Source organism: Pan troglodytes, chromosome 16 (assembly GCF_028858775.2).
Source record: "Pan troglodytes isolate AG18354 chromosome 16, NHGRI_mPanTro3-v2.0_pri, whole genome shotgun sequence".
NCBI lineage: Eukaryota > Metazoa > Chordata > Mammalia > Primates > Hominidae > Pan > Pan troglodytes.
Genome location: NC_072414.2, coordinates 49,260,107 through 49,287,970, shown reverse-complemented (window position 1 = coordinate 49,287,970; position 27,864 = coordinate 49,260,107). Strand labels below are relative to the sequence as shown.

General features: G+C 37.4%; 1 protein-coding gene across 27 annotated transcripts in view; it reads right to left on the bottom strand.

Moving 5' to 3' along the window:
- Positions 1 to 27,864, bottom strand: part of TCF12 (transcription factor 12) — a 366,336-nt gene that overhangs the window by 12,396 nt on the left and 326,076 nt on the right. For 10 of the 27 annotated variants that reach the window (XM_016927647.4, XM_016927645.4, XM_063794999.1 and 7 more), the window contains 6 exons: positions 24,899 to 24,972; positions 23,830 to 23,901; positions 22,862 to 23,068; positions 14,045 to 14,159; positions 12,979 to 13,141; positions 3,018 to 3,250 (listed from right to left, as the gene is read on the bottom strand). In XM_016927647.4, coding sequence (XP_016783136.1) covers positions 3,018 to 3,250; positions 12,979 to 13,141; positions 14,045 to 14,159; positions 22,862 to 23,068; positions 23,830 to 23,901; positions 24,899 to 24,972 — 864 coding nt within the window. Of the gene's footprint in view, positions 1 to 3,017; positions 3,251 to 10,780; positions 10,912 to 12,978; positions 13,142 to 14,044; positions 14,160 to 22,861; positions 23,069 to 23,829; positions 23,902 to 24,898; positions 24,973 to 27,864 lie in introns of those variants that run through there. The other 17 variants (XM_016927652.4, XM_063795006.1, XM_016927650.4 and 14 more) reach the window with 4 other exon arrangements.

Genomic DNA, 27,864 nt, shown 5'->3' with positions numbered 1-27,864 from the left:
TGGGACCAGCCAGATTTCAAAACCACTGTCCAACACCATTTATGTTCAAACTCACTTGTAGAACAGGAAACTGAAAATCTAATAGTTCTCTCATCACTAAATTATCAAAAGAACAGTGACCTGACTAAGCTGACCTGTGAAAGAGCTTGAGAGGAGGAAATGTTTAACCACTGAGTCTTGAGTAACGCTGAGAGTACAAACTTGAAGGTCATTTGTTTTATCTGCTGGGGAATAAAAATGGCAAAGGTACAAATAACGTTGTAGTCATGATAATGGAAAAGCTTAAAGTGGCAGTGGGGACTTAGGGTTTGACAGGTGGGGCAACAAGGCACAAAAAATGCTCTGGCAAAATCTGAGGCTTAGAAGAGAAGCCACTCTTCTCTGGGATGAACTGCTAGACCTGGGTCTGCTTGCCTCCTGGCAAAAATAAGTATCCAGTGATTGTGACAGGTTGGGTCACAATCAGATACAGTCTTGCAGCATCATCCCAAAGCAGAAGGGGAGCCAGAGTGCAGAGGATGCCCAGATAGGTCATGTAAACAAAAGCTGTTTTTATAGAAAGTGTTGGATCAGGGACTGCTAAGGAGGGTCTCTGTACAGGATGAAGAGGCTCTCAAAAGGGATCAAGTCACCAAAATAACTCAAAACTGTAGGTAAATCGAGGAAAAGACAGTGGCTATACAAAACTCTGAAGGTGTTGCCAAAGACAAGGCACAGGTATTGTGGCCTGTATGAAGGGTTCTAAACCCTATCTGACAGCCATAAGAGTGTCCTTCAAGGAGTCTGAGCCGAGGCATGGTGGCTCAAGCCTATAGACGCTTGAGGCCAGGATTTCAAGACCAGCCTGGGCAACACAGTGAGACCATCTCTACACACACACACACACAGACACACACAGACACACAGACACACACAGACACACAGACACAGACACACACACACACACACACACACACACCTTACAAAGATCCCTGGGCTTTTATGTAAAGTCCTAAGATAAGGCTTCAAGCCCAGTCTGAAGGCCGGGGAGAAGTAGGCTTTTCTGAATATCAAAGCAATCCCTAACGAAGTTACAGTTCAGTGTATTTGAAATCTGTTCAAACTCTCATCAGTCAAAGAGTCCTTAGTCAGAGCTTTACAGAACTGTATGAAATAGTCAGTACCCATAACAGACCAGAAAGTCAGTAGTAAGAAAGCCTAGATGACAGATCTTCTCTCAGACTCATATTTTCTGTTCTAGGTGCCCGCATGGAACCACTGCAAATTCCAATGTTACAAATGAATAAGGTCCATCTAGGCATGGTAGAATTTATGTTTTACTTATTTATGTTTGTGTTTTTCCATCACAGAAGTATTTCTCATTTTAATGGCTTAGATCTGAAGTAGGTATCTCTGTGCTTAAAAAAAAAAGTTTTTAAAAACACAAATGACTGCATTCTGATTCTAATGCACTATGGGAGGAAAAGGTGCTGTGTACTAGAATAAATTCTGGTACTCCTGTTGACCAGACAGTAAGACTTTTACAGCTGAGATGGAGGCAGTGGCTTTAACAATAAATGGCTGGGTGAAGTCAGGATAGAAGATATCCTGGGCTGAAGAAGAGGAGGATGAGTGTACTTGAACCACTGAACATAGGTGCCTTGCTGCCTTCAGAGCGAGACAAAGGGTGTCAGACACAATTCAAGAAAAAAAACCATTGGTAAAGTGACAGGAGGTATCAGTAGTTCAAGGAACCACTGCTTCTGCCACAGGCGAGTGGGTAACAATCTGCCTCCTTATGGATATCACAAGGGAGTCTATAATTACTTGAAGATTAGGTTTCATTAACATTTATACTCCACAGATATTTCAAGGACCTTGGGAGAAGAGGAGCAAGTATCCATTTTTAACATTAGGTTGATTATACACAAAATGATCTATCCCTCATTCTTATTCATTAAATATATTGGAGGGAAGTGGATGAATTAACTACTACTGTATATATTTCTGAAAGTTTATTCAAGTTCTCTAACTCTGGTTTTCCTAAGAAAGAGTACTCATTCTGTAATCTATGCTGAGGCTCCATGGCTGTAGTTTTCAAGCATCTGCCCACCCTATTCTTTTTTGAACCGTCTTCACACAAAATTGAAAGAATTGCTCTCAGAGAGACTAGTGGTCAGATCTGGAACCTAGGGCCACATCTATGAATTCCTTGCAAAAAGGCTTAGGATATTTTAAGACAATATATAAGTATATGGAGAAACTCAAGCTTGATGGTAAAACCTCTTAAAGATAAGAAGCTTCTATTATTTCATAACCCAGGGCCTAGGACACAGCTGGTTGGAACAGAGGAGGTATGCAATAAATACATGTTGAACAAATGAAGTTTCAAAGGTTCTTCAAAACTGCAACAAACTTCCTGAAGAATGAAACTGAGTCAGCATTGGGTGAGCTGTTTTGCCCTTAAGGACACAGAGGCATGCCGATGTATGTTAGCCCAAAAAGTTCTTGGTGTTCCTGGTCTGGGGTCAACAAAGAAGCCCTGAGACCTTATTGACATGGGTGTAAAGGTATCTGGCAAAGGCAGAAGGGATGATAACAAGGCATCCTATTAACCAGCAGGGCATGGTAGATATTCCAAAGTAGAGCAGGCAAGAAAATGAATACAGAGAAGTAGGAAAGACATAAAGAGCAGGGAGGAGGGCAGGTCCAGGCAGGTAAATTTAATGGTTGAGAGATCTGAAGCAACCAGAGCAAAGAGACACAAAGCACTATTGCTGAGCAGCAGGCAGAGGCTGTTTGTTCTCTGCTTTGCTTCACAGAATTACTCTCTATTGGTGGAGAACACTCAGCCCACAGATATTGGGTGATACAGTGAGACAGAAGTGAGAATTACAGGAAAAACGACCCTGATGATACAGTAGAAGAAGTACTGGGAGAAATAACAAACAACTTCCCCAAGCAGAAGAGCAACTGTAAACAGAAATGTCTGCCCATCTGAAGCAGAACAGTTATACATCTCGGCTGAACCTACTTACCTCTGACTTGCTGTTCTAGACTAAGGATGACTGCCACGGCTTGATGAAGAATAAGGAGTTTTGTTTGGGGTTTTTCACTCTTCAAGTGAAGCTGACACATTCGGCCAAGCTCTTTGAAGGCTTCATTAATATCCCGCACGCGTAAGCGTTCTCTGGCATTGTTAGCCATCCGCCTCTCCTTCTCCCTTTCTATCTTCTGTTCAGGGTTCAAATCCTCATCTTCATTAGTACTGCTAGAAAATAAAGTAACAACAAGGTCTATCAGGTTTCCTATAAAGTAAGATATGCTGATTGTGCACAATTATAAAGTGTAAAGATGGAAATGAAAACCACCTATAAATCTTGTAAACAGTTGTAATAGGTGCAGTTAACATGACTGTATATTCCTTTCAAATTTTTCTTCAATGCACATATACAGTCATACAGTTGAAATATACTACATACACTCTTAAGTGCATTTTTCATTGCACATTATAGCATAAAGATTTCTCCAGAAACTCTTCATAAATATAAGATCAACAACTACATAATATTTTAGCACCTTGCTACACAAAATGTGATCCACAAATCAGCAGCATCAGCATTACTAGGAGCTTGTTAAAAACATTGGAGCAGAATCTCTCAGGTTCTGCTCCCATCTTACTGAATTAGAAGCTGCATTTTAACATGTTCCCCAGATGACCAATATACACATTACAGTTTAAAAGCCCCCCTAGTACATGAACGTATAATTTGCTTAGCCTATGCTCTTAAATATACTCTGGCGGTTACCTGGCGAAAAGAAAGAAGGAAAGCTTAAGATACAGATTGAGAGAAGTATCTCAGAAAATGGCTATTTTTTTGTTCTAGAGATAAATTATCATCAGTGGTGATGATTATAAAACATGGGAGAAATGACACAATTTTTTGAAGGGCAAACTGGCAAAACGAATCCAGAGCCTTAATGTTTATTACCTCTTGATCAGCAATTCCAACTTTGGAAATTCATCCTAAGGATATAATTAGAGATGTACATAGAAATTTATGTAAAGGGAGATGATCACAGAATTATTTACATTAGCAACATATTGGGATTTAATAATAGGAAATGGGTTCAATAAATCATAGTACATTCAGACAATGGACCATTATGTTGTATCTAAAATCAAGCTGCAGATTATGCTAAGTAAAAAAAGCCAGTCATGAAAGATCACATACATACTCTACAATTCCATTTACATGAACTTCTAGAAAAGACAAAACTATGGTAACAGAAAGCAGATCAATGGTTGCCAAGGACCACGGGATGGAGGAAAGGGACTCACTACCAAGGGGAATAAGGACATTTTTTGAGGTGGATTCTAACATTATGAATAAGGTGGCTGTTATATAACTTTTACACTTGTCAAAATGACAAAATATATACATTTTAACATACATAATAAAGACTGTATATTTAAAATTAGTGAATTTTATTATTACATGTGTATTAAGCCTCAATAAAGCTGATCCAAAACAAAAATAAAATACTTAAAAAAAATACATTGCTGAGGTGGGTTGCTTCCACCAAGATGGCCAAATAGGAACAGCTCCGGTCTACAGCTCCCAGTGAGATCGATGAAGAAGATGGGTGATTTCTGCATTTCCAACTGAGGTACCTGGTTCATCTAATTGGGACTGGTTGAACAGTGGGTGCAGCCCACGGAGGGTGAGCTGAATCAGGGCGGGGCACTGCCTCACCTGGGAAGTGCAAGGGGTTGGGGGATTACCCTTTCCTAGCCAAGGGAAGCCATGAGTGACTGTACCTGGAGGAGCAGTACACTCCTGCCCAAATACTGCGCTTTTCCCACAGTCTTCGCAACCAGCAGACCAGGAGATTCCCTCCCGTGCCTGGCCTGGCGGGTCCCAGGCCCACGGAGCCTTGCTTGCTGCTAGCGCAGCAGTCTGAGATCGACCTGGGATGCCTAACTTTGGCAGGGGGAGGGGCATCCACCATTACTGAGGCTTGAGTAGGTGGTTTTATGTTCACTGTGTGAACGAAGTGGCAGGGAAGCTCGAACTGGGCGGAGCCCACCTCAGCCCAGCAAGGCCTACTGCCTCTCTAGATTCCACCTCTGAGGGCAGGGCGTTATCTGAACAAAAGGCAGCAGACAGTTTCTCCAGACTTAAATATCCCTGCCTGACAGCCCTGAAGAGAACAGTGGTTCTCCCAGCATGGCATTCAAGCTCTGATAATGGAGAGACTGCCTCCTCAAGTGGGTCCCTGACCCCCGTGTAGCCTGACTGGGAGACACCTCCCAGTAGAGGCCAACAGACACCTCATACAGGTGGGTGCCCCTCTGGGACGAAGCTTCCAGAGGAAGGATCAGGCAGCAATATTTGCTGTTCTGCAGCCTCCGCTGGTGATACCCAGGCAAAGAGGGTCTGGAGTGGACCTCCAGCAAACTCCAACAGACGTGCAAGCTGAGGGGCCGGTCTGTTAGAAGGAAAACTAACAGACAGAAAGGAATAGCATCAACATCAACAAAAAGGACATCCACACCAAAATCCCATTCGTAGGTCACCAACATCAAAGACCAAAGGTAGATAAAACCACAAAGCTGGGGAGAAACCAGAGCAGAAAGGCTGAAAATTCCAAAAGCCAGAACGCCTCTTCTCCTCCAAAGGAACACAACTCCTCATCAACAAGGGAACAAAACTGGATGGAGAATGAGTTTGATGAGTTGACAGAAGTAGGCTTCAGGAGGTCGGTAATAAGAAAGCTGTTCTCCAAGCTAAAGAAGCATGTTCTAACCCACTGCGAGGAAGCAAAAAACCTTGGAAAAAGGTTAGACGAATGGCTAAACAGAATATCCAGCGTAGAGAAGACCTTAAATGACCTGATGGAGCTGAAAACCACAATACGACAACTTCGTGAAGCATACACAAGCTTCAACAGCTGATGCGATCAAGCAGAGGAAAGGATATCAGTGATTGAAGATCAAATTAATGAAATAATGCGAGAAGACAAGCTTAGAGAAAAAAGAGTGAAAACAAATGAACAAAGCCTCCAAGAAATATGGGACTACATTAAAAGACCAAATCTACATTTGATTGGTGTACCTGAAAGTGATGGGGAGAATGGAACCAAGTTAGAAAACACTCTTCAGGATATTATCCAGGAGAACTTCCCCAACCTAGCAAGGCAGGTCAACATTCAAATTCAGGAAATACAGAGAACACCACAAAGATACTCCTCAAGATGAGCAACTCCAAGACACATAACTGTCAGATTCACCAAGGTTGAAATGAAGGAAAAAATGTTAAGGGCTGCCAGAAATAAAGGTTGGATTACCCACAAAGGGGAGCCCATCAGACTAACAGTGGATCTCTCTGCAGAAACCCTACAAGCCAGAAGAGAGTCGGGGCCAATATTTCAACATTCTTAAAGAAAAGAATTTTCAACCCAGAATTTCATATCCAGCCAAACTAAGTTTCATAAATGAAGGAGAAATAAAATCCCTTACAGACAAGCAAATGCTGAGAGATTTCGTCACCACTAGGCCTGCCTTACAAGAGCTCATGAAGGAAGCACTAAACATGGTAAGCAACAACCGGTACCAGCCACTGCAAAAACATGCCAAATTGTAAAGATCATCAATGCTATGAAGAAACTGCATCAATTAATGGGTGAAATAACCAGTAGCATCATAAAGACAGGATCAATTTCACACATAACAATATTAACCTTAAATGTAAATGAGCTAAGTGCCCCAATTAAAAGACAGAGACTGACAAATTGGATAAAGAGTGAAGACCCATCAGTGTGCTGTATTCAGGAGACCCACCTCATGTGCAAAGATACACATAGGCTCAAAATAAAGGGATGGAGGAAGATCTACCAAACAAATGGAAAACAAAACAAAACAAAACAAAAGCAGGGGTTGTGCGGTTGCAATCCTGGTCTCTGATAAAACAGACTTTCAACCAACGAAGATCAAAAGAGACAAAGAAGGCCATTACATAATGGTAAAGGGATCAATGCAACAAGAAGACCTAACTATCCCAAATACATACACACCCAATACACGAGCACCCAGATTCATAAAGCATGTTCTTACAGACCTACAAAAAGACTCAGACTCCCATACAATAATACTGGGAGACTTTAACACCCCACTGTCAATATTAGACAGATCAACGAGACAGAAAATTAACAAGGATATCCAGGACTTGAACTCAGCTCTGGACCAAGCAGACTTAACAGTCATCTACAGAACTCTCCACCCCAAATCAACAGAATATACACTCTTCTCAGCACCACACTGCACTTATTCTAAAATTGACCACATAATTGGAAGCAAAACACTCCTCAGCAAATGTAAAATAACAGAAATCACAACAAAACGTCTCTCAGACCACAGTGAAATCAAACTAGAACTTCTCAGGAAAAAAAAAAAAAGTAAACAGTGGTTAATTCTGAATAGTGGGGTTTCTTGTGATTTTTGTGTATACTTTTCTGTATTTTCTACATTTCTGTAATGAAAATAGACTACATAATCAGAAAAAAAAACATATGAGGGAGATGCTCTGTAACAGCTTATAGAAAGTTCTATTTATGATTCAGATATAAATTACTGACCACAGCTGCTCAGAACCTTGAAATAATGTACAAAACGATTAGACATTTTTACCTCTTCTTTAATACCCTGAGTATTCTAATAAAAGAACAAGTACACAGGCCAGGCATGGTGGCTCGTGCTTGTAACCTAAGTGGTTTGGGAAGCTGAGGCGGGCATGGGAGAATTGCCTGAGTCCAGCAGCTTGAGGTTATTGTCCACTGCACTCCAGCCTGGGTGACAAACAGAGACTCTGTCTCTAAAAAGTATGCAATATTTAACCTGCTAATCATTAAGAATCATATAAATGCATTCTTTTGACAAAAGAAAATCACTGGTTCTTTGACTTCAAAAAGGCCTTTAAAGATCATCGAGCCCAGTGGTGTCCACAGATAGCCACTCATTAGAATCTCCAAGAGCACTTGAAAAATACAGCTTTCCAGGTCTCACTACCAGAGATGCTAGACTCACTAATTTAGTGAGTTTGGGTTGGGGCCCAGGCACCTGTATTTCTAAAATGTTCCAGGGTCTGGGCAGCAGGGTTGAGAACCACTTCAAGACCTAGGATCACAGAGCTAACTGGTGGCAGTATGATGATGAGATGTCAGCTCAGTGCTCCATGGAAGCAAGCCTACACCATACACTTAAAATTACCACCATAACACTACCACTGTAACAGTAGATATAGTATCTTTATTGAGTGCTTACTGTGTGCTAGACCGTGTGCAAAGGGTTTTACATGCATCATTTTCAGGTTATTCCTACAAGAATCCTGTAACAGAAAGTCTCCTTTTAGAGAAGAAGAAACTGAGCTCAAAGACTTGCCCAAAGTCACTTGGCAAGTATGTAATGGAACCACAATTCAAACCCTGATTTTGTCCAAAGGTCATGTTATTAACCTATTCATTATTATGGACTATTACTAACCTATTACACTGCCTCCTAATTTCTGATGACCTGTAATATGGGTCAGCAAACTGATCTATGAGCTGGTCATCCGTTTTTGTAAGTAAAATTTTATTGGAACAGCGATACCCATTTGACTTTGGCTACTTTTGTTTTCTAATGGCAGTGGTAAGTAGCTGTGACAGAGACTGTATGTCCAGTAAAGCCTAATAATAGTCACTATTTGGGACTTCACAGAGAAAGTTTGCTGATTCCTGATCTATAAGAAGATGAATATGGAGGAAAGATGTAAATTGTTTCCCTTAAAATTCTATTTGAATAAAAACTATGTAAGAGTTAAGATGCCTCCAAAGAGTGGTCTCTGAATTCCTTGACACAGTTTTTTCCTTCCTTATGCCCCTGATAGTTGAGTACAATACATATTAAAGTAATAATATTAAGATCTTAAGATTTCCTTTTTCCCAAGATAAATGTTTAGGTGTTGAAAACAGTGAGAATGTCAAAAGAGCAAAAGGACACCTTTTAAGTTGCGAATGACAGAAAGGAACATTCTGCTTCTTTTAGTTTTATCTACCATCCTCATTGCACCATAATTCAACACAAAGAACAATGTTTTAAATCTGTATAAGATATATACACATATCATTGATAAATGAATATGTATGCCAAGAAATAGGGTGTACCACAAATATACTAAATGATCTAACTTTTAAATTTTCATTAGAAAAAAGTCTTTTTTTAGAGACAGCATCTCTCTGTTAGCCAGGCTAGAGTGCAGTGGCATGATCATGGCTCACTACAGCCTCAAACTTCTGAACTCAAGCAATCTTCCTGCCTTACCCTCCCAAGTAGCTGGGACTATGGGTGTTTGCCACCATGCCCCGCTAATTTTTTGTAGAGACAGAATCTAGCTATGTAGCCCAGGCTGGTCTTGAACTTCTGGCCTCAAGAGATCCTCCTGCCTTAGCCACCCAAAGTGCTGGGATTACAGGCATGAGCCACTGTGCCTGGCCTAACTCATCTAATTTTAATGTAGAACTGGAAGAAAAATTTGAAGGAAAAATCCAGAAATCACTTGAAACTAATGTACTATGTGTCTATATTCATACTTCAAAGCAAAGTCAAGTCCATTTTCTAGAAAACTCCACGACAACATCATTCTGCCTAGAATACTTCCTTTTTCACACTTTTCTCAAATTACTATTTAATTGTTTGTTAAAAAGAAACATTTTTTCTGAAGGACCAGATGGTAAATATTTTCAGCTCTGATGGGCCATATAGTCTCTGTGGCAACTATTCTAGTCTGGCAATGCAGTATGAAAACAACCACAGACAATGGATAAATGAATGTGGCATGGTGATGTTCTAATAAAACATAAAAATAGGCAGCAGCCAGGCGCAGTGGCTCACGCCTATAATCCCAGCACTTTGGGAGGACGAGGTGAGCAGATCACTTGAGGCCAGGAGTTTAAAACCAGCCTGGAAAACATGGTGAAACCCTGTCTCTATTAAAAATGCAAAAATTAGCCAGGCATGGTGGCATCTGCCTGTAATCCCAGCTACTTGGGAGGCTGAGGCTGCAGTGAGCCAAGATCACCCCATGGCATTCCAGCCTGGGTGACAGCGAGACCCTGTCTGTAAATAAATAAATAAATAAATAATAAAAACAAAAACAAAAATAGGCAGTGAGCTGGGTAGGCCCATGGGCCATAATTTGCTTGTTTAAATCAGAGTCTTACCATATATTTAGCCCTTATATTAATATACAGTTATGAGCCCATAACATTTCGGTCAATGAGGGGACTACATACATGACAGTGGTCTTATTATATTGGAGCTAAAAAATGTCTATTATATAGTAATGTAGCTGTGGTAAGGCTGCAGCACAACACATTAGTCATGTTAACTCTTTGTTTGTATAGGTGCTGATATAAACAAACCTACTGTGCTGCCAGTTGTATAAAAGCATGCAATTAAGTACAGTACACACTACAGTAAGTCCTCAATGTCATTGATCAGTTCTTGGAAACTGCAACTTTAAGGAAAATGACACATAATAAAACCAGTTTTATCATAGGTTAATTGATATAAATAAGAGTTAAGTCCCTACAGTACATTTCTGGTGACAAAATATCATCAAACTTCTAAATAAAAACCAAAATACACTTCTAATATTAAACAATGAAATAAATGTGAACTATTCATACATTTAAGAAAGACTCATAAAAATAAGTAAGATTATTATTTACCCAATTATTCCAGTTCAGGGTCGGGGGAGGCTGCAGCCTATCCCAGCAGCTCAGGGAGCAAGGTAGAAACAATCCTGGACAGGATGCCTTTTCATTGCAGGGCACACTCACACATACACCCACACTCTCTCGTACTGGGACAATTTAGACACATTACTCAACCTAATATGCACATTTTTGGGGTGAAGGAAGAAACCGGAGTACTTAGAGAAAACCCACATGAGGAGACATGGGAAGAATGTGCAAACTCCACAAACAAAGAGGCTCTAGCTAGGAATCAATTTTTTTTCTCATCATTTCACAAAATGATGTTCTTTGAGGACCTGCTGTACTTGATAATAATAATAACTAATTATGTTATTGGTTTATGTATTTATACTACACTATACTATACTATACTATACTATACTATACTATACTATACTATACTTTTTATCATTAGAGTATACTTCTAACTTAAAAAAAAAAGTTGGCCGGGTGTGGTGGCTCACGCTTGTAATCCCAGCACTTTGGAAGGCCGAGGTGGGCAGATCACTGGAGGTCAGGAGTTCGAGACCAGCCTGGCCAACATGGCGAAATCCCATCTCTACTAACAATACAAAAATTCGCCGGGCATGGTGGCAGGCACCTGTAGTCCCAGCTACTCTGGAGGCTGAGGCAAGAGAACTGCTTGAACCCGGGAGGCAGAGGTTGCAATGAGCCAAGATTGTGCCACTGCACCCCAGCCTGGGCGACAAGACCTCAAGGCAGGTCCTTTAGGAGGTATTCCAGAAGAAGGCTTTGTTACCTTAGGAGAGACAGCTTCCTGCATGTTACTGCCTGTGAAGACATTCAGTGGGACAAGATGTGGAGGTGGAAGACAGTGATATTAATGATCTTGACCTTGTGTAGGCCTAGGCTAACATGTGTGTTTGTGTCTTAGTTTTTAACAAAACAGTTTGAAAAGTAAACAAACAAACAAAAAACCACAAAATTTTTAAAATAGCAAAAAGCTTACAAAGGCCGGGTGCGGTGGCGCGTGCCTGTAATCCCAGCATTTTGGGAGGCTGAGGTGGGCAGATCACTTGAGGTCAGGAGTTCCAGACCTGCCTGGCCAACATGGTGAAACCCCGTCTCCACTAAAACTACAAAAATTAGCCTGGAGTGGTGGGGGGTGCCTGTAATCCCAGCTACTTGGGAGGCTGAGGCAGGAGAATCACTTGAACCTGGGAGGCGGAGGTTGCAGTGAGCCGAGATGATGCCACTGCATTCCAGCCTGAGCGACAGAGTAAGACTCCATCTCAAAAAAAAAAAAAAAAAAAAAAAAAAAAGCTTACAAAAGAACTTAAAGAAAATATTTTTGTATAGCTATATAATGTGTTTGTGTTTTAAGCTATTATTACAAGAGTCAGAAAGTTAAAAATAATTTAAGTTTATAAAGTAAATGACATACAGTAAGCTAAGGTTAATTTACTATTGAAGAAAAATATTTTTTAATAAATGAAATATAGCCTAAATGTACAGTGTCTGTAAAGTCTACAATAGTGTACAGAAATGTCCTAGGCCTTCACATTCACTCACCACCTGCTCATTGAATCATCCAGAGCAATTTCGAGTCCTGCAAGCTCTATTCATGATAAGTGGCCTACACGGGTACCATTTTTTATCTTTTATTTTTACTGTGCCTTTTAGGTGTTTAGATACACAAATTCTTACCATTGTGTTACAATTGCCTACAGCACTCAGTTCAGTAACATGGTATACAGGTATACAGCCTAGGAACAACAGGCTAGGTTTGTGAAAGTATACTGTATGTTTGCACAATGATGAAATTGCCTAGCAATGCATTTCTTAGAATATATACCATTGTTAAGTGACACCTGACCATATTCAAATATTTATTGATCAAATCTATCTAAATGTCCGTACCACATGATTTAACTTCTTTTAGCTATTTTACCTTCTACTTATCTAACAGACTAAGCAACTTGAGTGAAGAGATATAATTATATTTTATATATAGTCCCTCAAATGGTATAGTATGAAGGAAAACATAATTTTGAAATCAAACCTTCATATACTTCTCTTTTATAGAGATGATGTGGTGATTAAATGAGACAACATACACAAAAATCCTAACACAATATCTAGAACATAGCTGACAGTTAATAAATGCATGACACCCAGCTTCTCAAGTATTTTTACCTATGGAAAATGAATAAAATTTAAAACCTGGATGCTAACAAATACCTTGTTCTGCCTCTAGATGAAACCTTGATATCTTTTTGGGAGGATTCATCATCTGACTTCATGTCATCTGATGAAGGAGGTTCATGAAGGTTTTCATCCTTTTCTTTGTTTTCAGTCTTGATTTCTGTTGTAACAACAGTTCCAGACTGACTTTGCAAGCCACCTAACAAAGAGGCAAAGGAAAGATAAAATAAAAGACGAGACTCATATATGAATTACAGCTAAGACAATAAAAAGCTTTCTAGCTGGTGAATATCCTTAGCAGTTACAGGGTTATGATGGAGGTTTGAAGATGTAGGAAAGTATACTATTTAGAGCTGAAAAGAATATATCCACATCCTTGTGCTTTTTAACAGCATTTGTATTTAGAAGAACAAGTCTGACCCCCATGACCAATTTAATGCTCACTTTCAGGCATTATTTAACAAATGAACAAGGATGAGAAACTATGTATTTTAGAAACTAACTTCTAAGATGTTGCAGAGGTAAAGGACATAAGCTTAACATCTTCCTGGATAAACAGTAAAATAGGCATCATGGTTAAATGTAACTGGGAGAACTTTATTTTGGTGATCTTATTTGCACTTTCAAGTGCTCTATCTTCACACTTACTTGTAAGCTCTATTGGAACAGTGATCAAGTTTGCTTTTTATCAAAATTGCATGTCTCTTCAATCAAACGATAATCTCTAAAACAACAGCTTCCATCATTCGGAGCTCTCAGTATAATCAGAAATATCTCTGTCAATGCCTCTAAGGACCATGAAGATACACTCATGAGGGAAAATGTCTGAGGAAGAGGGACATGACAGAACAGGAAGAGGTAAAAGATAACTGGTAAATACTGAACAATGGTCTGTACGTGGCTCTATTCATCAATAAGTATCTGTAATTGTCAACCTAGATGGGCCAGCTGGAACCCTAAATATCTGCTCTCCACGCTATTTGGAATTCCCTCACTTCAATGACTTTTGATTCACAGATGTCAATCCAGCTGTGAGAAAGGTGACAGTGTTCCAAATGATATCTCTGTCTGCATTATTTCTGAAAACCAACAATATAGTTACCTCTATAATTGTCTTGTGTTTTATGGTTCAGGTCTGTGCTTGAAGTAGTGACTGTACTAGACAGGACTGAATGATTGCCATTGAGATTGACAGAGTCTTCCCGATGAGTTCCAACCTAAAGTTAAAGAAAACCCAAAAATAAAAAAAGATTAAGATAGTTCAGAGGCAATAACTGTCCAAATTATTTTACTAGGTTTAATAGAGAAAACAGTGTCACTCATCTGATTTCAGCAACTTTTTCTGGATGTCATTATTCTGGTTTTTGGGGAGAATTTCAAAATATTAATACTTCATAGCAGTACTGCTTTTAAATCAAACCAAAACATACCTTTTTTAAAAAAATGAAACTTCTAATTTGTAAATTTTAAATCCCACAGAGGGTGTTTGTGAGAAGCAAATGAGCTGACAAAGCATTCTATAAGCCACAACGCACTACATATTATAGGGTCTATTAATAATCCTATATAATCAATCTGAAAATCTATTTCATATAATACCTAAATACATTAAAGTATGCATGAGAACTGGCATTTAACAAAATACTGCTACATTCCAAGCAATGCAAACACCATCAAACAGTCAGCTATTGCAGTATTAATATACATAGAAAAACTTGTTACGGATGAAGTTTTTATTAGAATAGTAGCAGACATGTCAACTAGAAGATTAAGCTTTTAATTAAATAGGTTTATTGCCTGGAGTTATACATGAGAACCACTGTTTTTCAATAAATCCTTCAATCCTAGTAAACTGCCAAGCTTTGAATCCCTCTTGAGTAATTAATACAGCTTTTATCTTCCATGACTTTGCATGATTTTACCCTAAGAGGAATAAATACCCCTATGCAAGTTTATCCTTTGGTTTTTCTGTGAACTAAACAAAAGGAACCAAAGCAAAATTTTAGGCAATGCAGGTCATTTGGTAGTAGATCTAATTAGAATAGATTCGTTCTTCCACCACACTTTCCAAGAAATGTTTGTCTTTTACACTTATTCTCATCTTTATTTTTAAGAAACATTGCCATTTAGTGGATTTAAAAATTTAATTTAATAGTTACTTTTAAAATGATTTTAGGATTGGTCATTGCTGAGCATTATTTGTGTCACTACTCCCTTGGATAATAATCATGCCTCCACTACACCCTTTCTCTAAACCACACAATTTCACGATGTATTAGAATCACAAAACCTTAAAGCTGGGAAGGGACCACAGAAACTATGGCAGACTTCCATCCTACTTCCCACTTTCAGAAAGTTTTAGTGTTTGGTTGTTCCCCTAAAAAAACTTGAGAAGAATCTGAAGTACTCAACCTAACAATCAGTAAAGAAATGGACTGTGAAAATTGTATTCAAGAGAACAAATTATTTTTTAAATGTTTCATGAAATTCTGTTTCAAGGGTATCCTGGTCTTGTTTATTCTTAACGAATGAGGGTGCTTTCTTACTATGAAGTACTCAGTGATCTAAGAGGAAAGGAAGTTCAAAATCCCATTTTATAAAAATAGATATGGGCAATCACAATACATGGCTGCAAATTCTTTGGAACCTTGGAAGATTAGGCCTACTCTAAAGATTAAATAAATCTAGGAGAATTTTGACGGGCTGGGGAAATAATTGTAAGTCAAAGTAAAAGCTGAGGTGTATTTGTATTTATAATAATGTGGACTTAAAACTTCTGACCCCTGGCAATATGTACTAATTCTGTTTTACATAACATTTTGAACTATCACACCAAGTAATTTAAAAGAAAACAGCCTTCTAAAATTTAAATTTTAAACATATGTATACTTAGTGTATGTTATACATGTGAAACATTTTATAGCTATGTAAGACAATACTACTGAACAGTAACAAATTGAATTTTCACTTATCTAAGTGATGATGCATCTGCTGAATTCTGATTTCCTTTTACTTCATCAGTATAAATAATTCTTTGATTTTTTTAAAGCTCAACTATTAAAAAGTGTCTGATCATTATCTAAATAATAAATCTTAGAAATTTTACTTTTCCCTTAAGGAAAATCAGAATGGGTGCTAGATTTGTTTTGCAACAGAAACACCAGCAAATATTTTTACACTATAGAATAATACAAACTAAGTATTTTCTCACACGAACTTAAACATAATTAGCTTACAAAAGAAAAAATTTAACTGGCACACATAGCAAAAATATAAGCCTTTAAAAAAATGGCCTCAGACTAGACGAAGGCTTGAAGTCTGGAGTTTTTCATGTCAATGAAGTTAGCAGGAACTTTTTCTTTGTAACTTGATTCCCCTTGCAAATGGCCCTCATATATTTTCTGGAGAATTTGACTTTCACAGTTCTTATAGTTCTCTTTAACCCTTGCTCTCCTGGGCTCCCATGTCTTCCCTTTAATCTGCAGCTCCACATTCAAATGGCTCTGTCTACACATACAACAGGTGTATAAACAGTTCTTTGTCTGAGCCTAGAGCCTGTGGGGCCAGCCAGATAGGACTCGGTTTAATTGTTCACCTCGTTAGCATACAGCTGACAGGCTGCTGCTGTTAGGGGAGTAGCAGGGCAAGGCAAACCCCAAGGCCTGCTACCCTCCACGTTTCAATGATTATGAAGAGCTCCATTTCAGAATAAAAGGCCCATGCCATTAAATGACACCATCCTGCATACTCAATCTTCACAATCTATGTATGGCCTTACTTTTCTGGAAGCACCCAACAAGGGACTTGTTTTCATTTAATTTGGCCGATGGCTTTAGCATTCACAATGGAAAAATGTTAAATCTAATTAGTTGATGAATAAGAGGTCTTGTGAATTGAGGGACAAACTGAAAAACAGTATGAATTCCTCTTGATTTTGAATCGTATTCTAATAATTTGTACCATTCACTGAATACTAATGATTTAAATTAATCACTATTAATTTACAGATTGGTTAAAGGATCTTTAAATACTGTCTACTCCAAGATTTTGATTTATCTGAAGAGAGGTTTTACTAGAAACTTGGTAGTATTACATTTGTTACGGTTCCTTTTACATATTTCCATAAATGTATATAACCTCTATGGCTTTCAAATTTTAAAAAAGTTGCCATTTTGAACTATTTTATATTTTAAAATGTTACCAAAACCCTTAAAAAAGCACTATAATGTCGTCTTAATAAAAATAAAAATTTAAAAAATTGCCTATTTAGGAAAAAATTACTTGCAGAAAGCAAAAGAGTGGTTAAAAGTAAAATCTTTCTATTCAGTTGAAACATAGACACATAATTTCTACCGTATTACAAACCCCATTACTAAAATTAAATACTGTCCAAATGGAAGATTAAAATGATTTCAAATTTATTTTGATAAATGACAAAAATGCCAAGATAATTTTGAATAAAATATTACCCTATTTGCCTATCAGTCTTTACTTAGTCTTAAGTCTCCTGTAACTAAGAAAAATAGTTTATCTAATTACTTTAAAATTTAGAAAACAGACATGATTTATATTTTTAAATCATTATATAGGGTAGCTAGCATTACACTTTACAATTTAACATTAGTTACTACGCTCTCATACAAGAGTATGTCACTTCTTCAACCACCCCTTAACAACAAAGAACCCAAGCAATACCAAAAAATAACTAAGAGAAATACCTGTATTAAATTTTATCAGGACTTATAACAATGAATCAAAAGATCTCACAAATGAAATTTTATCCTATGTCATGAATAAGAAACTGTTTAGATCTGCATCAAGCTTCCATTAGTACAAAATGCTTCGAATTTCATTTAGTTTTGGTTTGAAGTTGAAGTTACTGTCTGACTGAGGAATAACCGTACTTTTCATTAAAGAGAAAGGTGTTTTGATGGAGTTATCTTGTTGGGCCTAGGTACTTAGGTATTACGGCCATAAATCAATGGGATGTCGCTAACTTTATATTGCAGAGAGCTCTTTTTATTGCTCAAATGAAATTCACGATTCCCTTTTTTTTTTAAATTGATACAGGGTCTCACTTTGTCACTCAGGGTGAAGTATGGTGGTGTGATCACAGCTCACTGCAGCCTTGAACTCCTGGCTCAAGTGATCCTCTCACCTCTTCCTCCAAGTACCTGGGATTACAGGCATGCGCCACCACATGTGGCTAAGATGAGGTCTCCCTATGTTGCCCAGGCTGGTCTTGAACTCCTAGGCTCAAGCAGTAGTCCCACCTTAGCCTCCCAAAGTGCTGGGATTACAGGTGTAAGCCACCATACATTGCTAAAATTCATGATTCCTTTTATTTTCAGTTTTCTACTAAAAATTTTTCATTCTTCTCAGCAGTTTATTCTAAAAGTTTAGCCTTACGCTAAATAAATGGGAACAAAACTAAAGCCAAATGCTGACATTTCAGTAGTTTTAAAAACTCTTGATTTCGTGCTTTAAAATTTAAATGATATATCAGTATCAAATACTAATGAGAACAAGGAAATGCTCGGCCAAATGGTTACTGTGTCCGTGTAGACCTTACACTGCTAGTAACCTTGATCACTGATTTGTCTGTACTGCAGGCTGGGAGCTGACCTGTCTGTACCACTATATGTATATATATATATATATATATATATATATATATATATATATATATATATGTATACACACTTTTTTTTTTTTAAGAGACAGGGTCTCACTCTGTTGTCCAGGCTCAACTGCAGTGGCATGATCATGGCTCACTGCAGCCTCAAACTTCTGAGCTCCAGCAATCCTCCTGCCTCAGCCTCCTGAGTAGCTGGGACCACTGGTGTATGCCACCATGCCCAGTTAATTAAAAATTTTTTTTTTTTTGTAGATACAGGTTCTTACTTTGTTGTCCAGGTTGGTTTCAAACTCCTGCTTCTAGCAATCCATCGACATTGGCCTCCCAAAGTGCTGAGATTACAGGTGTGAACCACCATGCCTGGCCTGTACCACTTTTATCCTGCCATCAACTCTTACTCTTCCACTACCAGTGTATCCTGGCTTGCCTCAAGTATTCCAATTACTTCAATAAAACTCTCAAAACTACTCATTAACATAAGCCAAACGTTATAGGCTCCAAGAAAAAGAAAAACATGCTAACCCCATTATATCTGCTTAGGTGCCAATTTATAAGCAGGAATTCCCAAGGTCTGGCCTGTAGCCAAATCTTGACCTATGTTTTTGTAAATAAAGGAGCTTGTTTTTGTAAATAAAGTTTTATTGGAATATAGCCGTGCCCATCTGTTTTCATATTGTCTATAGCTGTTTTCACATTACGTTGTCAGAGTTAAGTAGTTGTGACAGAGACTATACAGCCTACAAAGCTGAAAATATTTACTCTCTGGCCCTTTATAGAAAAAGCATATCAAACCCTTTTCTAAATGCTAGGAGGAAGAGTGATATATTTAAACCCTACAATTAGGATGCTGCCCATTAGGATAAAGTTCCATTATAACAAAAATGTCATCTGAATGCTCTGTGGAGGTCCTGAAAATATCTACGTTTATCAGAATAATTCTATTCTCTGCAATAAACAAATGGAATAATGAAAGGCAAATGTTTTTGAAAGAAGCTGACCTCATGAATTCTATATGGTGGTACCAAATTGCTGATCAACAAGTATTTCTGTGATCACTTTGTAAGTCTGGCCATATAGCCTCCATTATTAGGAGCCCAAAACAAATACTAACTTATGTTAATGCAGAAAAAAATCGACAAACTTCTGGAAAGTTATAAGAGACCAAAAACAAGGTGGGGCGGGGTGGGGGTGGGGGTGGGGGTGGGGAATCGATTCCAGAATGTAAAACCACATTATTTCTTAGTCATGATTAGTTAGGAGGATGTATTGTTGTGACAAGGGGACAATAAAAGCTGGAGATTAACTCTTGGAGACAGTTGGCAAGAGTTACAAAAACATGCCCCCAAAATCACACACTCTGAAAGGATATGAAGAGTTGATTCCATATAGGTGGGTGCTGAGCATGTAAATAAAGGGATCCCAGCAGTACTAATGGAAGTCCTCAGACACGGAAAAGAACCACCACGATAAGACAGTCTTCCTCAATAACATGCCTAAGACTCTGCGGGGATAGTCAGTGGCAGACTAATCTTCATTTCATTCCATCCTTTGGTCTTTTTGCTGAAGCTGAGAACTGAGGACTCAACAGCTAAAAGGCTTACTTCAGAAGGACAGGAGATGAATACTGACTCACCTAACAGTGTCAGATTTTGTCAGCTAGTAACTTTGTATTTTGAGGCTAAGCCTGCCAGATACATCTTATCTCCACTACTAAAAGTACTAGTGATTGTGTCTGGATGAGATGAAGATAGCAGATGATTTCTGGCAGATTTTCCACAGCTCTGTACCCGCTGAGAAGGTGATAAGGACTGAAGAGAAGGCTGTGACAGACACACTGAACAACAGCTTGGGCTAGTTGCTGTGGCACTAACGTTGCAGCTCAGACTAAGCCAGACTCACTTCATGTCTCAGAAGACCATTTTTTTTTGACTAATTTGAGATTTTTTTTTTTCTTTTTAAGAATATCTCTGGCCGGGTGCAGTGGCTCACACCTGTAATCCCAGCACTTTGGAAGGCCAAGGTGGGCGGATCACAAGGTCAGGAGTTTGAGACCAGCCTGGCCAATATGGTGAAACCCCATCTCTACTAAAAACAGAAAAATTAGCCGGACGTGGTGGCGGGTGCCTATAATCCCAGCTATTCGGCAGGCTGAGGCAGGAGAATTGCTTAAATCTGGGAGGCAGAGGTTGCAGTGAGCCGAGATCACGGCACTGCATTCCAGCCTGGGCCACAGAGTGAGACTCCATCTCTAAAAACAAAACAAAACAAAAAACAACAACAAAAAAATACCTCTGGCAGACCTTCTGTTGTTGTTCTGAAGTGGGCGGTGCATTCCTTCAGCATATAGTAGGAGCTACTTTCTTAGTTATAAGTTTTAGGGTGCCATCCAATGAAAGAGTTTTTCCCTCTAACAGTCTTCTAAAATGCACTAGGTTTCTAGGTGGCTTTGGAGGACTAGATTTTGATAAGTCTCCCTTTCTATTATGGAATATCTGAAATTGGTAAAAAAACAACTTTCTCAAGACAGAAGTTTCATTTTATGCAAACTCCAACTGGGAGGAGCCAGATATATAATAAATACTGTAGCTGATAAGTTGGAATAGGAGCAGTAAGCTAGTAAAAGTGAAGAATTAAAAAATTATTAAGAGGTAAGGAATAAGAACTGCAAATGTTGCTGCTGAGACTAACTTAAAATTCAAGAATATTGATTTTTAAGTCATGCTTCTAAATAAGGATAAATAGTATTTCAACAAATTATTAAGTTATTCTGCATTCATATTTGTAACAAATTCCTTTTATTATACCATTAAAATTATTTCATTACTATTACCAGCAGTGATAACAATACCCTCTCATATTTTTTTCTTTCTTTCTTTCTTTTTTTTTTTTGAGACAGGGTCTTGCTCTATTGCCTAGGCTGGAGTGCAGTAGCATGAACATGGCTCACTGCAGCCTTGACCTCCTGGGATCAAGAGATCCTCCCACCTAAGCCTTCCATGTAGCTGGGACCACAGGCACATGGCACTGTGCCAGACTAATTTTTTTTTAATTTTTTGTAGAGATGAGGGTCTCACTTTGTTGCCCAGACTAGTCTTGGAACTCCAACCAATCCTCCCGCCTTGGCCTCCCAAAGTGCTGAGATTACAGGTGTGAGCCATCTGACACTTCCCCATTTTACTAGTTTAATAACTTACATATGTTTTGACACTTACTAGCTTATCAATAGCAATAAAAAGTACTTTAAAAGGAGACTGATTTTCAAGATTTCCTGACATTAAAAAAACAAACACAAAACAGGTATCTAATGTTACCCATGCTGCTGAAAATACAGTTCTCAGAAAATAGGCAGCCTTGTGTGACGTTTACTTCAGAGGCTCAAAAATGAGTGTATGTATGTGTAAGATATGTGAGTGTGAAAATCTGGAACCAATCCTATCTTACAGAATACAAGCCTTCAGCATTTGGGGCAACTAATTATTTTGATGATAGGTAAGTTTTTAGCCTTCATCACATGGCTTATAGCTAAAAATCTGCTTCGTAGAAGAACATTTCGCAGCATGCAATGAACCTTAAAAACCATGCCATAAACATGCAAACACATGGTATAAGTTTAAAATAGCAGGTTCAAAAAGAACTTCATTTCTTTAAAAGATAATTTGGATAAAAAATAATGTAAGATGGTAAACACAGAATTTTTGATGTGTATGGCTGTAGAACGAACACCCCCTTTAAAAATTATCATATTTTTTTAAAAGATGGACTGAGTTCTTAAAAATTCTCTTTGTGGATTAATCTAAAATTGTTTCCTTTATTTATTACTGAAATTACAGCCATTCTTAAAACTACCTCCCCCGCAGTTTGGGAATAAAGTTTAAATTTGGATCTGTATAAATTACAGTTTCACATTCTTTCTACCACTGAAGGCTGGTTCTAAATTACAATAAACAACTTTTCTAGATCAGAACTCTTGCTATTCAGATTTCTTATGCACTATTTCAAGGCAAAAACTGCTGTGCCAATTATTACACATCTGGAAAAAAATCCAAGTTTTAGCTAAAAATGATCTTTGTAGAAAGCTTATGCTTTTTGCACAAGGTCACAAGAAGATTTTATGGACTAATACTTAGCCAATACTTTTGACTGCCAAAGACAGTAAAGAAAATTCTGAAAAGTCAGTCTTTGCCTTCCTTTCAGAAAGATCCTCTTCCCAAAGATTTCATTAAAGACATTTAGGACAAGAATCTTTAGGGTTTACTACAAAAAAGATGAGCATGATTTTACCATTGAAGCTGATCGACTGCTTGCAACAAGGCTTGATCCTCCATAGTTTGAATTGAGGCTTCCAATTGGTGCATTATGGGATGGTCCCAATAAACTATGTATATCACTGTGACCAGCAGGCAAACTGGTGGAAGGTCCCACAGCATGGTTCCGCAGCACATGGATTGCATCATCCAGTCTGTCTAAACGATCCTCCATTCGAGACTGCTGTATGGATTAAAAAAAACATGGTGGTTATTGCTGGCATCTGTTAGATTCATTAACTGTTATGTTTCCTACTATATGATATGTGGAAGATAGCAAGTGAAATGCAGTATCAAGTAGCTTCAAAAGCAACCACCTGAACTATAAATCAACAACAAAAAAAGGCTGTATGTATGTAGATTATGCTAAATTTTCAAAGCTTCAGAAACAAATCACTGCTTTATAAAATGAATTTACCAAACTACCATGAGGTTATTTCTTTTAGCTTCTACAAAAAGTGAAGGATACTATGTCATTTCTCAATAAGAGTTGCTAAAAAAAAAAAAAAAGTACAACCTATACTTTAATACTGATCTTTGAATGATGGCAATTTGGGGAAGGGACCTCAAATCCAGTAAGTTTAAGTTTTAATTTTGTCTTAAGTATATAAAGCACATGTAACTTATATGGTGAACATATCCAGATATGTTCTTTGACAAAACTAAATAAATGGTATTGTCTGTCTGTGGATACACACATGCCCCATACACAAACATATTAGAATTAAAAAAATCAAAAGCACATGCCAGTAGAGCTGTTTTAAAAAGGATCGCTTTCAACAACATAAGAGACAAAATTATTCCTATATACTGTGATAAAAACTGAAACAGTCAATTGTTTGATTTTTAAAGATGGGAGTCTGTACAGCTTAAAGATTTTAAATGAATAGTGGGAAGTATAATTAATTGAAACACAAAAAAGGCACCATCTAAAAGAAATAGTACCTCACAGACATCCTTTAAGAAGGACATTGCATCTTGCAAATGCTCGTGAAGTTGCTGCTCAACTCGATTTTTCTGGCAAAGTCAAGACAGAACAGGAGGCAAAGCACAGGTTAAGATTAACTCCAAAAGAGATGAGGAAATAGCTGATATGCATGTCAGCATAACATGTTAGTAAAGTTAACGCCAAGACTTGCGAGATCTATTTTATTAAGATATGAAAAGGCTGGGATTCAACAGGGAAGTTACAAGGTTAGCATCTAAACAGCACACATTGCTTATAATTGCTTGCAAAATATATGAGAAGCAAACGTTCCTTCAATTTAAAATGTTTTGTTAGTCACAGAAAAAGAATGTTTCTCTTTGCAACCTGGAATTACGAATAAGAGCATGACTTAGCATTCCATCAAATCATCTTTATTTTGTTTTTATTATACCGTGTAATTCTGGGTTACAAATATAAGTATACAAAAGCAACAGTAGTCAACATTCTCCCACAAATTCTTCACGCTCAAATATCTAGAAGGTTCCTTTACTGCCTTGTTAAATAATGTTTTGCTTGTATAATTTGCACAATACACTTTTTTTTCCATAAGAAAACATGGGAAATAATACTTTCATGACAAAAAACACTGGTATTCACTTAAAATTTTTAATGGAAATGTAATAAACCACACACAGTATTATGAGAAAGGGTAAAATACAAAAGGGTAAAATTTTGCATTGCTGGATTAAATTTTCTTGCTTTTACTTGTCTTTTTAAAAAAAGTTTCCCTTTATATGTAGACATAGAAGCATAGAAAGATTAAGCCCTAGATTTGTCAAAGAAACAAAAATCCTCATAACACAATTTTAACATCAGCTGTCCTGACACCAGAAGCCTGATGTCCCAAAGAACAGATGGCAAAAGGCATACCCAATGTGTCTTATATTGTTCAACTGAATCAGCCATTTGTTAGCAAAGAATTCATGTGCAATGCTAGCCTACTGTTTCTTTACTGTTATGCCAGATTGACTAAAAACAAACAAACTCTAAGCTATCAGATAAAACTGATGTATAAGAGGCTCTTACCAGGGAGTGGAGTGAGTTTTCATAGCTTGGGGATGAAGGTGCTTGCCCTCCAGGTCTTGGCCACTGACTGGTACCTGTTAAAACCCAAAAGTACCCACACACCTGGGTTAACTCAGTGATCTTGATAATGTTGTGAAGGAAAGGGTAAAGATACTCAATAACTAAATAAATTTACATGAATATTTTTGTTTGGCCTTCAGCATAGTATTGGCTACTTATAAGCCCAACACATTTTAAAAAATCTTTCATTATTAATAAAAAAAAATGGGGTGCTGAGAAAACAGAAAAAAAACCCTGTAATTTTAAATACAGCTACCTTTATGTTTGCACATTCTTTAGACTTAGTCCACATGCCTATGTATCTTGAGAAAATGCACTTATAATGTACACTTTTAAAATTCTGTCCCCCTTCCTATAGCATTGTACAGAAATTTTGATAATATTATTAATGACTACATTATTATTTCCCTTATTCTCTACACCTAGTCTGTTTTCTGGGTTTTGTTTTTTCTTTTTCTTTTTCTTTTTTGAGATGGAGTCTCACTTTCGCCCAGGCTGGAGCACAGTGGCACGATCTTGGCTCACTGCAACCTCCACCTCCTGAGTTCAAGCGATTCTCCTGCCTCTGCCTCCCGAGTAGCTGGGATCACAAGTGTGTGCCACCATGTTGGCTAATTTTTTTTCTTTTTTTTTTGAGATGGCATCTTGCTCTGTTACCTGGGCTGGAGTGCATTGGTACAATCTTGACTCACTGCAACCTCTATCTCCCAGGTTCAAGCGATTCTCCTGCCTCAGCCTCCCAAGTAGCTGGGATTACAGGCACACACCATCACGCCAAGCTAATTTTTGCATTTGCAGTAGAGACAACGTTTCACTACGTTGGCCAGGCTGGTCTCGAACTCCTGACCTTAAGTGATCCACCCGCCTCAGCCTCACAAAGTGGTGGAATTACAGGTGCGAGCCATTTTGCCTGGCTTCTACACCTAATTTGCTTAGCCACTATTATTTCACTGCTAGACATTTTGGTTGTTACCACTCGGCTATTATGAACAGTGATATAGTAAACATTACTCTTGAGTTTTTTTCCCCCGGGGGGAAGGATGTTTTGAGGATAAGTAGCATTTCTGAATCAAAGGGTATAAATATATTAACTTAAGGACAAATTGCCTTACTAAGGGGTAATAGTAACTGACAGTGCCTTTAGCAATACACAGATGAATGAATTTCCCATGACTGTAAATGATCTTGGGGTCATCTATTAAAAAATTTCCCCAAATAGTTTATACCAAATACATTAATTAGGAAAATGTTATAAAAACTTGTTAGATATTGTTTAGCCTTTGATGTTAGAAAGGTATAAATCTAATTTAAAAAATAAAGATAGAAAAAGAAAAGATACAAGTTCAGAGTATAAAGAATGAAAAAAAAGAAGCATAAAAAAATAATTCATCCATATGTTAGAGAGAAGGCAATGTTTTAATGGTCTTGCGAAAATACCTTTAAAAGGAAAAAGACAAAAACAACTGATCAAAATCTTCATTATTTCACGATTGTGCATCTGAAAATAAGTCATTTACAGAAAATAATAAAGACTAAATATATTTTTGTTCTTAATAAAAGCTTCAGTGACAATTTGAATTATATTAGAAATCAAAGTTGGAAGCTGAAGGTTTAATTTGTCTCACACTAGAACCTTTTATTGCAGGTCAATTTGCCGTACTTAGGAAGCTAATGTGACACTACAATTTATTTGCTATCTTAGAAAAACTTGAGGTAAATTAGAACTATTATAGTTCATTTTAGCTGAACAAGACTATTTAATTATGAAACAATGTAGTAAGTGTATTCATCAATTATACACATTTTGCAAGTTGAAAAGTTGGATACAGATTCTTCATAACCTGATTAGATTTCACAATTATATGCATACTGTTATAATTACATAAATATACTTTAAATACTAAAATTGTGAGAAAAAATATGCACTTCAGTTAATTTTTTTTTTTTTTTTACTTATGAGCAAATTATAAACAAATTATTTTAAGGACCATTAAAGGTTTCCTGCTAGACATACAAATGTAATCATAAATCAACTACAAACAAATTATGGACAATCTAAAATTGCTCATTGAAACAAAAGCTTGTGGGCTAATTTTATAATTAAAAGGCAGAATTAATCAACCAGAAAATCTCAATAACTGACTATATGAAAAATATATAAAAACAACTAGCCAACACCTTACTGCTAATTTCAGTGCATTACTGCTTTCTAAGCACTGATGCAGAATTATGAATTTTAGGTGACCAGGTTAATCATAATCGATTTTGAAAAATACCTTTAATTATTAAAAAAGAATTTATCTTAATGTTGGTAATATTTTACTTTTCAATCATTTTTTCTACTCCTTCTGTAAGCCCCCCGTAATAGGAGCCTGATCATCAAATTACTGACTTTGTGTGCAATATTAACACGTTTTACGTTCAAATGCCTCAGAATTGTCAGCATGCATCTGCTTTTGCAAAACAGGCAGTTTTTGAGATTGTTCATTAGCTTAATATTGAGGAATCAAGATGTGCACACTGAATTACCTGGGTAATAAATCATCTACATAATTTTTGGTGCTATTAAAAAAACTGTACAAAGGTCTATCTTCAATGTGAAATTCATTAAACTGGAAAAAAATATACATACACTTAAACTTATTTTGTTTGTATTACAGACTGGCCCGTTCCAGTGTAACGCACTTTGTTAAAGCATGCTGAAGTCAGGTAACTGACTTAACACCAGGCAATCTGACAGGTAATAAAAATAAGTAGCTCATTGATTAGCTGAAACTGAGAATTTCTCTTTCTCTCCTTATTATTTTTTTCTGTGAAAGCTCTGAAGATTACTACTGAGTACTACAATTATTGAACTTTTATTCATTTATATTCCAGAAGGAGGTAATGAAAGGCAAACGATGACT